Genomic DNA, 14,249 nt, shown 5'->3' on the forward strand with positions numbered 1-14,249 from the left:
AGGGAGCCCGATGCAGGGCTTGATCCCAGGACCCTGGGATCATGACCTGAGCCGAAGGCAGATGCTTAACGACTGAGCCACTCAGGTGCCCCAAGATTGGCATTTTAAACATGTGCAAGTATTAAGAAGCCACCTTCTCTTATAAGTTATAGCAGTATCAGGTATACAAGTTATAACAGTATCAGGTGTAGCTCAGAGAGTTAGTTGGAAGGTTATCCTAACCATAGCAAAAGCTCACAGACTCACACAATTGCAGAACTGCTCATGTTACCAGCCTCCTGGCAAGTCTCAACATTTTCCAGAGGAAAGACAAAAGTGCTTTTTGAATAATACTATTAGTAAACAGGTAAAAGGATGTGTCAAACACACTGAAATCATTCTAATCTAGAAGATGATTAAATCATTAGTGTATCACCTCAGATTAATCTACCTTTGTTAGGAACGAGGCTGTTAATCCCGGAAGAGAAATGCTTAGAACATTATTCTATAAAGTAGCAAAACAAACTAGTTAACAAAATAGTCCACGAACACTTGGAAACAAGTAAGTTATGAGCGAAACTAAAACACTGATGGCACAGATGCAAGGAGAAAGCCTGAGATTTAGCTAATAGGTGAATTCATGCACAAAGAACTTATCAGAAGTAAAAGTACGTCTGTCGGTCTGAATTCCATATTAAATAGTACTAGCAAAAGGCAAAGCCGGGGCCCCTGGGCAGCTCAGCCGGTTAAGCATCCGACTCTTGATTTCAGCTCAGGTATTGATCTCAGGGTTGTGAGTTCAAGCCCCACACTGGGCTCCATGCTGGGCGTGGAGCCTACTTAAAAAAAAAAAAAATGGGAAGCTAAGACAGCCCTAGCTGTTACGGTCCTTCCTGTTTTTAGCTCTATGTGACAGAACAGATTATCACTTTGAATACCAAAGTACACTGTCTATGGGACGAGTTTTTTCAAGTTCGTCAAAAGCTAAAATAAGAATTGAAGAAAAATTTAATGGCCCTCCCCTTTGTTAATTACTGAAAAATAGTCATTGGCTTATTTTACTTACATCCCATAGCATCTGATTGGACTTAATCCAGAATGGCAGAGACCGTGTGAAAGACTACATTAACATTTAACAACAACATTCATTGATTAAACCTTTAAAAAGTAGAGGTAAACGCAGTTCCTCAGTGGTGTTTCACAGTGATGTGTCAAACAATATGAATCCTAGAGAGGAACTTCTGGAAGAACAACAGCTGATGAAAAGCTTTATCATTATTTTAGGAGACTTGATTTGGAAAACGAGTTTGAATGAAGATTCACTTACTTTGTCAGAGTAAATGCCAATTTTACATTTGTTCATGAAAGAAAAGAAATTACTAGATTTAAAGAATGACTGCATCACTAAGTACATGCAAAGAGATCAGATCGTCAAAATGTGGGTGACTGGGGGCTCCTGGGTGGCTCAGTCGGTTAAGTGGCTGACTTTGGCTCAGGTCATAATCCCAGGGTCCTGGGATCAAGCCCCACATCAGGCTCCCTGCTCAGCGGGGAGCCTGCTTCTCCCTCTCACCCTGCCTGCCCCTTCCCCGGCTCATGCTTTTTCTCTCTCTCTCTCTCTCTCTCTCTCAAATAAATAAAATCTTTAAAGAACAATGTGGGTGAATGATGAGAAAGAAGTCAATAGGAGCAAAACAGTAAATACTCTTCTCTCATCTGCTGTCACATGTTTGTGAAGTTGCTCCTGGACAGTAAGTACCAAGAAAATAAAGAGATCACTTTAAAGGGACTTCACCAGGAAGTATGGGTAGCAATTTCATGCATAAAATTGGACTATCAGACTGAAAAATAATTATATTCATAAAAGCACACTCAAGTTTCTCATTAAAAATTTTAAAAACATTTTATTTGTAAGTTTTATACAAATTTAGCATTTATTATCTTTCACTTGGTAGTTTTATTGTAATTATATAATATAAAGAAAACATAATTATTATTTTCACCAAGACCCACATAAAATGTCCCCCAAATGCCTCAAATTTACAAACTGTGCTGTATCATTATGTTCATTTTCTAGGTGAGACACTGACATGGAGTCTGAAAAGCCCTACATACAGCTCAACAGTGTCTAATGTGGAATTATCAAATTTGAAAGAATACATGAATAAATACCTTCACCCCAAAATGGTGGAAAACTTCAAAGGAACCAGAAAAACTGTGTTGATTTATATGAAGTCCATCTCTACAAAACTTTTTAAAAATAAAGAGTTCCACCATATTGACAACAAAAAAGTGAAACCACAAATCTGAGGACACAAAATAAACATAAGTGATCAAAAATGACTGCTAAACTTCAAGCCATGCCATCACTGTAATCACATGATTAATTTGAGTAAATATTAGGTATTAAAAGCCCAATAATTCCTTCACATTCTAATTTGAGTTATTTCATTTTAGTAATGGCTCTATTGAGGAATTGATCAATTTTTTCTTCTGTTCTTGTGGTCTTGTCTTGTTATTTTCCCCTAAATCTATCTGGCAAGATGAATCAAAGAGGACATTTTTCCCTCAAAGAGGACATTTTTCCTTCATGTTCTCTAAAGATCTACCATATAGGATCTTCTAGAGAAAGAATACAACAGCAAGCACACTCTTCTCATAGGAAAAGCACTAAGGGGCTCCTAACCACTCCCAACAGGAATCATACCAGACGTCAAAACTAACACTGAAAATGCACAGACAGGACATCAGAAGTGGGACATCAAGACAGAGTATTATGAGCTATTTCCCTATAATGCCTGATCACATTTACCACCTGGTTATATAGAGCTTTCATTCCAGGAAGCACGAATGCAACATACTCACCATAATAATGGTCAGCAGCAAAATTTGGGGCATGAGGAAATAAAAAAGAAGGAAGAGCATCTACCATATAGGCTGTAACAATATTCAATTTTCTAAGTAAGTCTAATAAAGAGTAAGTCCTCAAATATAGTAGGCATACAATAAAACATTTGAAGCGAAATCAAGCAATGCGTGCTTGGAACCTCAAAAATTATTAAAATCATAGTGGTAATAATAATTACTGCTATTGGTATTAGTCTTCATTATACTATTTTTATAGTAAGGGAAGGCACAGACACTGTATCTCTGAAGTCTCAAATCCTTAATAAATACATAGGGTTTGTAGGAAACACAGCCTTATCGGAATGCCCTTAATATTCAACTAAAAGGTAAAATTAAAACTTCAACTAGATAGCAGCTTCTAAGACATCAAAACCATTTAAGTCCCTTATTGTCTTTGGTTATTTTCCTTAATTCCAACCCTGAAAAAATAAATGAATTTAGGACATTAAAATCAGATACATGGTATCTGGACTGAAGTTACATTTTACTAAGTATATTAAAAATGTCTAGCATTATGTATGAGCTCTGAACTCTTAACAAGACTTGGAATTATTACAAAATTTAAAAAGCTAAACATTTAGAAAAGAATTATTGATATAACATATATTTTACATTCAAAATCAGGGGTTATTACAATGCAGTTTTCAGTTGTCAGTAGAGGATCAAATGCAACAAAAAACATATTGCAACACATTTATTTAAGTTAGCCTAAAAATATCACATGGGTTCAAACACTGCAAAACAAAAATTCAGTCAGTTGAGTCACGAAGCAGTTATTTGAACATCAAGACTACAATAAGTGGGTATATACAGTATAATACAGATATGTAATAATGATAAATATATTATGTTAAACAACTTTTTGCTAGTTAACAAAGAATCCCTTTTAGGTTATTTTTGGCATGATGCTGGGGGCTCTGTCAAAGAACTGGACACCAGGAATTTGCTAATTTATAGGCTCCCAGCGTGTAGCACTTGGACTCTGCAAGCAGATGCATAGCTAAAACGTAGGCTTGTTCATATATTCTTCCATTGTCTGAAAGAGAACAATAAATTAGAACAATTTCCCCTTAAACCACAGCCTTTAGCAGAAGGCGAAACCTTTCTCGTTCTTTTACTTACTCATTTTTTGCAGTTACTGAACAGAAGTTCCCAAAACATGTATGGACATAAATCTTTGCATCCTGATCAAGAACAGTGGTTCAAAGTTTGAGAATAATTTGCATACATCTCCATATGGCTGGAACTAAATAACTTTCAACAGAGAAAGAGCTGAGCTTGATCATAAAAAGAATGTTGGATAAGAAAAATACTAAAGCATCAGCGGCCAGCATATCACTGTTGACTTCAGATAAATGTGCCTACTGAAACGATCACGAGAACCACCTCCAGGCACATGTATTAGAGAAATCTCAGTTTCTGCTACAGATTCTGTGCAAAACATCTTTTTACACTTACTGGCAAGATATAAAGGATAAACAGACTACAATTCGTAAGAATTTCTTCCATGTAGGGGCTCCTGGGTGGCTCAGTCGGTTAAGCGTCTGCCTTCGACTCGGGTCATGATCCCAGGGTCCTGGGATCAAGCCCCGCATCTGGTCCCCTGCTCGGAGGGAAGCCTGATTCTCCCTCTTCCACTCCCCCTGCTTGTGTTCCCTCTCTTGCTGTGTCTCTCTCTCTGTCAAATAAATAAGATCTTAAAAAAAAAAAAAGTTTCTTCCACATATTTTGAAACGGCTTTCCTCCAAAGTATGCAAACTTTCTTCATCCCCATCAGTTGGCAAGTTTGCTAACACGCCACAAGGCCATAATTTTTTTCCAGCACTTTTAAAAAATTGTTTGGACAGATTCGCAATTAGAGGTAGAGTTAAAATATACAGTGATGTTGCAAGCCCTTTACCATGCATGACAAATGGACTTTCTCTTGCATTCTTTCCTATTGTAAACACATATATTTGTGTAACAGAGTGGTTCCTGGGTTGAATCAATAAGGAAGTTCAAGGGGGCAGCCTTGGGTAATGCCCCTGCCATTTCCATGTGAGCCAGGGTCAGCTCAATCAGCAATGTGCAACCTGTTCTTAGGCTTGAATCTCAGGGTACATGATTCACTTGCACCTGCCAGGGAAGACACTGATCAGCATAGCATGGGCCAAACAGTGCAAGGTCATGGCTAAGCAACATTGCTCAGAGGGTACTAAAGTTAGAAATCAGGTGTTCTAACTGGTTTTCACCAGCTCTGTTTAGAATTCCAGTGTTCCTCTGCTGAAATACTTGTGCTCAGTCATCCACACTTTCTTATAAAGCCCTTACACCTCTTACATGAGCACTGGCCAACAGAAACCCACACCCTAAGACCTTTGCCCTGTATCTCCTCTTACAGAAGCTGCTGGTGTCTTTAAAGTTAGCCAGAGTATCATGTTGGCCTGGGGCCCATGCCTATTTTGTAGCATCTAGAGTTTATATCATTAGAAAAGGAATACAAAGGGGCAGCTGGGTGGCTCAGTCGGTTAAGCATCGAACCCTTAATTTCAGCTCAGGTCATGATCACAGGGTTGTGAGATCGAAACCCTGCACTGGGGCTCCCCCAGCATGGAGCCCGCTTAAGATTCCCTCTGCTTCTCCCCCAACCCCAGCTTGCACTCTCTCTCTCTCTCTCTCTCTCTCTTAAAAAAAAAGGAATACAAAGATACAAATACAAAACTGGGTATAAAGTTTATTTAGAATGAGAAAAGAAATAACAGATGCTAACTTTTTTAAAGAATTTATTTATTTATTTGAGAGAGGGAGAGTGAGAGGGACAAACAGAGAGCAGGGAGCCCGATGTGGGGCTTGATCCCACATGACCCTGAGATCATGACCTGAGCCAAAGCCAGATGCTTAACTGACTGAGCCACCCAGGCGCCCCCAGATGATAAATTTTTTTTAAAAAGATTTTATTTTTTTATTTTTCAGAGAAAGAGAGAGAGAGCACAAGTAAGGGGAGCAGCATGCAGAGGGAGAAGCAGGTTCCCTGCTGAGCAAGGAGCCCGATGCGGGGCTTGATCCTAGGACCCTGAGATCATGACCTGAGCCAAAGGCAGACGCTTAACAGACTGAGCCACACAGGCATCCCTCAGATGATAAATTTTTAAAAGATGACAAATACCGCAGAATTCAGAACAACAGCATATGGTTTCCATTCATTAAGTACCTGACACACTTTATAATATGTTCATTGCATGGCTACATATGCTTTGCAGTTAGATATCCTACCTTTGCAAATCTCACCATATGAGCCTGCAGCCTTGGAAGGGGCTTGAGCCAGCAAAAGGCTCTGGGACTGTCACTTTACTGACTTCATGGTTCACTGGCCTCTAGTTATCAGCTCTGCTTCACAACACTGACTAACTCAGTCTGCTAAAGACTGCACGGACTGCCCTTTCTGAACCATGCTGTTCCCCAGACTACATGAACCAATAGCACACAAGGTCCGTATTTTCTTGAGCTTGCCCCTTTCAAGGTTGGAACAGACTTTTAAGAATTACACAACCTTAAAGAGCTCTAACCTGGCCATTTACAAGAGGACCCAAATCTGTCCCTCAGGACCCCATCTGTTATCCATCTTGTACCCCCACACTTCTTGTGGATTCAGCACTGTATGCGCTACAACTTTTTACTGCACTATGGTTTCGCTTAGCTGTTAACATGGGTTGTGCTTTTAAAGGTGACAATGTTGGGGTGCACCTAGCCATTTCTCACACATCCACACATACACAGGCAAGATATCCTGTTGCGTGAGCTAATGAGGTACATTTTGACCCTCGATTCTCACCCTGTGGGGAAACCTCTTCTGTTGGTCGCCCCTGTTGGCGATGCCAGGAATTGCAACCCCCGCCTCTAATGAGGACCACCTTTCCCTTTCAGCTTTTCTCTTCTTCTCACTCAGCACCACCGCCCACAGGTTGTCATCCTCAAAATAAGGCACCTCCCAAAGTCACCCCCAACCACTTAAACTGTTCTTTTCTTAATCCGTATTACTAATGTCAAGCCCCAGTACACTCAGAATAATCCTTGAGCATTTGGAGATTTAAGACTATGTATCTTCTTACTAAATATGTGAGGACAGCCTTTCTATTCTAAGAAACCTTTCTTGGGTAGGAGTTGGGGAAAGTTCCAGGAGCTAAAAAGCACAAGCAATATTACAAAGGCCTCCCTTAACCTTTAGTAGCTATAAGTATGTGCTCAGGTCCAGAGAACAGGGGAAAAAAAGAAAGCAGTCATTTTTTTTTTCTTTATGTAATTATGTTACTTGCGCCCCTTCATTCTAAACATTTCTGATCAGATATACACAGTCAATTTCTCAATCAGCTCCCCAAATGTTCACTGATTCACTGACTTAGCTGAAGTACCCAGAGCCCAAGAGAGCACTGATAACACTGTCTCTATTTGGCAGGTGCTGTGATTTCACCAAGAGAGATTTGGAAGGCAGTCATGGCATTGCCTGCTCACTATGGAGATGCGGGGGCTAAATGGAGGGGCTCCTGAGGCCTACCCATCAAGACCTTTCACTCGATTGCCAGGGACATGAACTACCAGTTAATGTTTACTTGTGAAAGGGCTCTCTCCTGAAATCTGTGCTTCCCAGAGTTCCACGGAACCAGATTCATGGCAAGCTCTTTGAAACTCTATATATTTCTTATAGAGGAGGAGTTCAAAATAACCCAGGTGTGTCTTGGCCCCAATTCAAAAAGCTTTAATTACTGTGAGTGCCAAAGACCCTGCTAAAAAGTCCCTTTCTCCTGTAAGGCTTAGACTCCACAGTCAGGGCCCTAAGGCTAGAATTATAAATAACACCTGGCATATTTTAAGAAAGGTTGTTCTATGGAATTTCCAAACCACTGAGTTCTCAAGCACCTTATAAAATTCCCTTCCTGTGGCATTTGGAGAGAGCCAAGTAAACAGCAGAAAGTTTAAGTGCATTTCTGGAGGCGAGAACAACTCTGGAAAGAAATGCACCAGCTTCCTAAAAGGCACGCGCAGACACTTCGAGGTACTGCTCCTACAGAGGTCTTCCTCAGGGTCCGTTCACCTGAGGACTGGTTCCCCTGGATGGGCAGGAGCAAGTCATCGGTTCAGGGACGTGCACAAAAAAGGGGCTGGGAAACCATGCCTGATGTTGTTTTATTAACACAATCAGTATCTTCCTTCTCAAAAGGCAGGAAGAATGGCTTTAATGCCAATTTTTAAGAGAGAGTTTATGATCCTCTGGGATCTCCTGACCAGCCACTGTAAAACAGGCAAGTGGAAAGACCCAAGGACACTGCGGGAAGAAGTACCCAGGGGTGGTGGAGCCGGGACAGAGCTCAGCTTTGTGCCAGAGCTGGTGGGGTCACCTCATTAGGGAGGCCAAAGGTCAGAGGGGAGATGTGCTCTTTCTTGGTGTCCTTCAGAGGAGCGAAGGGGCTGAGGTAGGTGAGTCCCCTTACTGGGTACAATGCCAATCTAGCCTGCTTCTAAAAGACCCACTGTATTTTATATAAATAACACAGAACCAGGAGCACATGGATGCTTCCGGGCCCATTTATACCTTGGCAAGCAAGCCACAGTATTCTCAATTTATTTATGCAAATAGGAGCACACAGGCAGCATCGCCGGGAGGTGTGAGAAATTTTAATTAAAATGATAAATGCCATCTTCAATAATAAAGCTCTAATATCCCTGGCAAATGAAATAACGACGTACTCCTATTCTCCTTTCCCAGGGTAGCGCAGATATTTTAATGAAAATCTTTTTATACCTCTCGTAAAATCCTTGAAAAAAAATAGCACCAAGCTTTTGATACCTTTTTGACAGTTAGGTATCCTCACTAAAAAAAAAAAAACACACTCAGCCAAACATAAAGAACAAAGATTCTGGAGCCCAACGTCCTGCGTTCAAATCTCTATTCCACACTTACTGGCTGTGTGACATCAAGCAGGTTGTTTAACCTCTCTGTGTCTCAGTTTACTCAGCTTCACAATGAGGGCAAAAAATGCTACCCACCTCTTCGAGTTATTGTGATAATTAAATGAGTTAAAACAGGTAAGTTGCTTAGAAACTGCACTCAGCATAAAGGAAGCGCTCAATAAGTCTCTGCCAACATATCATCATCATCATCATCACCATCATCCCCATCATCTTCCCCCATGGCACCAATGCTGGGTACTGACCTCCTGTAACATATCAGAATCTTCAATGGCTTTGACAGCAGACTTTTTGGACGTTTCCTGAATTTCTCCACCCATTATAAACTCGTCAAGGATAAAATAAGCCTTTTCGAAATTAAAGATAATATCCAGCTCACAGACCTGGTAGACAAAAAACAAATGTTTTGATAAACTTGCAGGAATATCAGGGCAAACATATGTCAGCGTCTCAAGCTTTCTCAACAGTTACACCCATGTGGCATACCAAAGATAAAACCATCAGATGGTATCATAAGGACTGAGAAACAGAACGAGGGGATCCCAGGCCTTTGGCAAAAGTGAAACCACATTCCATTAAGCAGGCCATGTCCCTAGATAATATTCCTTTATGTCACAACAAGAAATTTGAGACGGGACAGGAATCAGGCAGCACGAGCTCATATTTCCATCTGCACGAATAGAAGCCAAGTCCCCACTGCAAGTCAGGCAGAGTACAACGCCTCCTTCCTCCTGCTCACCTGGCTGGAAATCTTGGCTCCTAGCTTTAGGACTCTCAGAAGCAAATTAGCTCAACTGTGCTAATTTTTCTCAAAATTATGTCACAAGCCAGTGGTTCTCAAACTTTAGAGTGTATCCGAATCCCCCAGAAGGCTCCTCAAGGGACACAGTGCTTGGGCCCCAGCCCTGGAGTTTCCGATTCGGTGGGTCTGGGTAAGGCCTGAGACTCTGCACTTGTAACTAGTTCCCAGGTGATGCTAATGAGGTGGGTCTGGGGACCACACAGGGAGAACGACTGTCATAGACCAAAACAGAGTCCGATAGATTTTGCTGCGTAAGTGAAGCAAGCGACAAGAGCACCCCCGCCCCCCATAATCCAGAGAGGGCTTGTTTCCAATTCCCTGGCCAGACCAGCACTCAGGCACTCTCCTGAGGTTTTCCTTCTCGCTTATTCCTCCACTCCCGAACACTTCCGTTTCAGGTTCCACACCCTCTGGAAGGCTTCCACCTGCAAGTTTTTAGCCCTCCCCCACCTTTACTTCTCAGCAATACTGGATACCCTTCACCAGTCTTGTTCCTGAAAATCCTCTCTCCCCTGCTCCCTGCCTTTGGCAATGCCATTCAATGCCTGTTCCTGTCCTCCATCTCTGCTGAATCCTGAATCCTTCTCAGACTTGTTGGATGATCTCTACCCCTACTTCACATTTAGTTAGAAAGTATTTATGGAGTTCTCGGGACAGAATCAGCAGAGCCAGCCTCATGGCTGCATGTGGCTTACATTCCAGTAACCCACCTTCTGCTTAAATGCTGGTGCTTTTCATGAAAGCCTCTACTCTTCGCCCTACATATATTCTAGACAATGCCACGGACACTGTACAGCTGTGTCTGGCATGCAGGCGTCTTCACAAACCCAGATGTCTAGCCCTGATCTCCTTCTGGGGCGAGTCCACTATTTCCACCTACTCATGAGACCTCTCCGCCCGGGCACTGCTCCGGCCAAGTCCCCAGGTGCCAAACTGAGGCTTAGCATATTCTTTTCCCTGTAGACCCTGTTTCGCTTCATAGCTGCAACCTCTGTCTGTGGCTCCATCAAATTCATCCCACGGATCCACTTCTTTCCCTCTCCCCCTCATCCCTCTCTCTCCTTCAGTCTCATCCCTCCCAGTCTGGTCTCCAATTCCTATTTATTCTATCATGGAAATAAACCCCAACCCTTGCTGTCTTCTCCCTGTTCATCACTGTTGCTCCGGCCTGCAACCTCTCATGAAAGCCACTGCAATGCCCTAGGCGGTGTCCGTCTGCACTCAAGGCCAACAACCATTAACACTGTGCTGAAGTACCGATCTCTTTCCTCTCCTGTGTAGGGTCTCATGTTAAGGACAGAGCTTCCATTCCTCCGCCTGCCATACAGGACTCCTGACCACCCAGCCTGGGCGGGCTATCTGCTGCCCGTGTCAGCACTCAGTCACCCCATGCTACACCCACACTCCACTAACTCACCGGGTTCTCTTATGCCTTTACCCTCTGCCCATTCCAGCAATTACTGCGATGGCCCCCAGTTGGGCTTTTCTTTATTCTGCTGGCAAAATGAAGCTCACTTTTCAAGGCCAGATTCAAAAGTCAGGAGCACAATGATTCCACCGAAAGCCTTTTATCCCCCATTCGGATTTCACACCGCTTGCTCTGTGTTCTCTCTTTCTGTGTGTGCTGCCTGATCAATCTCTCCCCCTGCCCCGGTACTGTGAGCTCAGGCACAGACCTTATCTGATCAGTCATCTCGCTATCCCTGGTATCTAGCCCATAATAGGACACAGTACACATCTGCAGGATAAATGAGTCAGTCATCGCTTAGGCCTTGTTTCTATGATGCTGGGAATTAATGGCTTCCCAGACCAACAGTTCTCTGATGCTGCTGAGTGCTATAACTTTACATAAAACCCATGTCAACATTTTAGCAAAGAGTTTAGGTCATACATTTACGATTTAGGTCAATAAGCTTGCAGACTCCACAAGGTAAACGGTTAGGTAAATACCGCTATCATAAATGGCCAGCTAAGAAAAACTCACCTAATTCATCTGCAAAGGTCATGGTCTCCTCATTCATTAGAAAGCAGCATCAAATGGGTAAATCAATAACAAGTGGGTGTATATATATCTAGAGCTACTTCCCTCCTCCCTCAACAGTCTGTCTATCTCTGCCTGCCCTGATGACATGGAAATTCCATGTAGAAGTTGGAAAGAATGAGATAGACTTCTACGGACGGCTGTGGAAAGAACTCCAAGATTCATTTGTAAGGGCGGGGAGAAAAAGTTGCAGAATAATATGCATAATGTCATAATATGCATAATCCCATTTAAAAATAAAACTGTATACGTCTAGAAGGATATGTAAAAAAAATACACAATTTTAAATAATACAGAGAAACAAAAAGAAACACAATAGATCAGGCATCCATGCTCATTAGAGAAGGTACGGGAAGCAAGCAGTTACCAGAGGTCAGAAGAGGCAGGAAGTCAGGAGTTATAGTAGCAAGAGCTGAGGAACCTCAGAGTTCAAGGCAGGCGTAGACCAGGAGTCCGAGACAGACAGGAGCCTCATTAGGAGAAACCAGCAATTAGAATCCTGCAAGATGAACCTGACAGATACTAATGCAAGTTCTCTAGTTCTCTAGGACCATCTCAAACCCCACTCTCAGACAGGCAACCTGCAGGGCTGGCCAGCAGCCATGGGACAATTAATTTATTGCATCTAGTTTCAAGAGATGGGAATAAAGTAACATGGCATGCAAAGCCAGATACACACACACACACACACACACACACACACACACACACACACACACACGCACGCGCGCGCGCGCACACAGAGGCAGCTTGGATATACAATTACTATCTCTAGATCATAAGGAAACAGATGCACAAGTTCCATTGAAATTATAGAGAGTTACAAATGAGCAACTATTTCATATATGGCAACTCCAAAATGCTACTTCTTTAGTTATTCTTTGATCCTAACCCCAAGGGGTTACTGTATCTGCGAGTAAGAACAGGAAATATCTCCCAGAGCACCTTAGACCAAATGCAGACCAGTTACTCAAATACTTGTGAGTCCACCTCAAGGGTACTGTCCCGGTACATCAGGAATATGCCCTTGATGCTCAAATGACCGCATGTCATCTAATTATGCAAAAACAAGTGGTTTCCATGTTTATAAACACATGAGACTGTTAATTTCTTTTCTCATTTCTTGTGTATCTGTATTCTGGAAGAAAGCTTATAAAAGGCAGAAACAGTGATAATTTAATTTTACCCTTGATCTCTTAGCCTATGCTTTACTATAATTTGGCCTGAGGGTCTACTCTTGTAGCAGAATACACGATGCAGAAGATTATTTCTGGCATTTCAATAACTAAATACTTCTGGATAGAGTCTAAGAACCTTCTCTTACTAAATTCTGTTCTAAAGTAAATACAAAAAGTTTAAATTATATACAGTAAATGTATAAAACCATACATACAATAATTACAGTTTAAGGTACAGTGACATAGCAATTGACGGTTTGTATTGTTAATTACACTGTCGCTTCGATCCTCTCAACAGCCCCGTGAGATTAGCAAAGTAAATATTTCTATTAATCTTTTTGAGTGTTATTTTTCTTATATGTAAATTAGAGATCTCTCCCGAGACAAAATCATGGGTCTGGTTATTGAGTGAGTGGACACCAGGACCCAGCAGGACTCAGAGCCCTCCTCTTCCTCCCAGAAAACTTCCTAAATCAAGATCGAACCTCTCTGGAGCAGCAACACCCATACTCTCTGAGCACATCCGTAAAAACTCACACTACAGTCTGTAATGGGAAAATATGCAGGTGGCTAAATCCTCAGACAGACCTTTATCAACTGGGAAATTCTGGGGCATTTCCTCTTAGCCTCCCTAAATTGGGGTTAATGCTGTTTACTGAAGATCGAAAGATTAACCATTTAATCCTTGTAAATCTCCCTGGAATTGAAAAATGCTCAAAAAACACATAAATTAGTAGCCAGAGATTTTGATTTATCTGTCCCCACAGGAAAGTAATATTTTCCATGCTATAAGAGAAGCTTGGTACAAAGTTTTCTCTTTGATAATATTAAGGGCAGAATTCCAGGAGACCTTCAGGATTAACACAAGAGGAAAAGAAAGCCAAAGAGAAATATATTATTCCTGAGAAGATGTCAATGAGAATCAGTACTGGTAGGCTTTGCTCATCACAGTTAATTAATAAGAACTGAACACCTACTGGGCAGATAGCCTTGAATTGCTCTTAGCTGCTCTTGGCTTAATAAAAGATTCATTGAATTTTTTAGTGAATTAAATTTTGGTCCATGGGAAAGACAGAGCTTCTAAAGGTACGCCAAAATAGGATGAAAAATTAATGTTAGAGAAATAGGAATTCATTCTGATTCTCTTATATCTTAACTGGGCTCAGCTTTGGTGAAGGTGATTTAGATTCTCTTAAGAAAGCAATGTGTTCTCAAGTATCTAATATTTGGTCAGATAAGACTGACATCAAAATTTAACCTCCACTCACATTACCGCAGGCAGGGAAACCTAGGAAAACACAACAGGTCAAACCAGAGTGCAGAAATTAGGGGCAGAAGGCAGGTCCTGGGAAAGCCTGGGCCTCAGGAAAACACCTTCAGGCCTTTCTTTACAAAAGGC

At 41.8% G+C, this 14,249-nt stretch overlaps 1 protein-coding gene across 1 annotated transcript in view; it reads right to left on the reverse strand.

Annotated features, from left to right (window-relative positions):
• Window positions 1–1,871: 1,871 nt before the first annotated feature.
• AP1S3 (adaptor related protein complex 1 subunit sigma 3) overlaps window positions 1,872–14,249 on the reverse strand; it is a 50,797-nt gene continuing 38,419 nt past the window's right edge. Inside the window, exons 4-5 of the mRNA XM_027589695.2 lie at window positions 9,075–9,212; window positions 1,872–3,922 (exon numbers count right to left, since the gene is read on the reverse strand). Coding sequence (XP_027445496.1) covers window positions 3,887–3,922; window positions 9,075–9,212 — 174 coding nt within the window. The 3' untranslated portion in view covers window positions 1,872–3,886. The remainder of the gene's footprint in view (window positions 3,923–9,074; window positions 9,213–14,249) is intronic.

The sequence above is a fragment of the Zalophus californianus genome, chromosome 3, assembly GCF_009762305.2.
Source record: "Zalophus californianus isolate mZalCal1 chromosome 3, mZalCal1.pri.v2, whole genome shotgun sequence".
NCBI classification, from domain to species: domain Eukaryota; kingdom Metazoa; phylum Chordata; class Mammalia; order Carnivora; family Otariidae; genus Zalophus; species Zalophus californianus.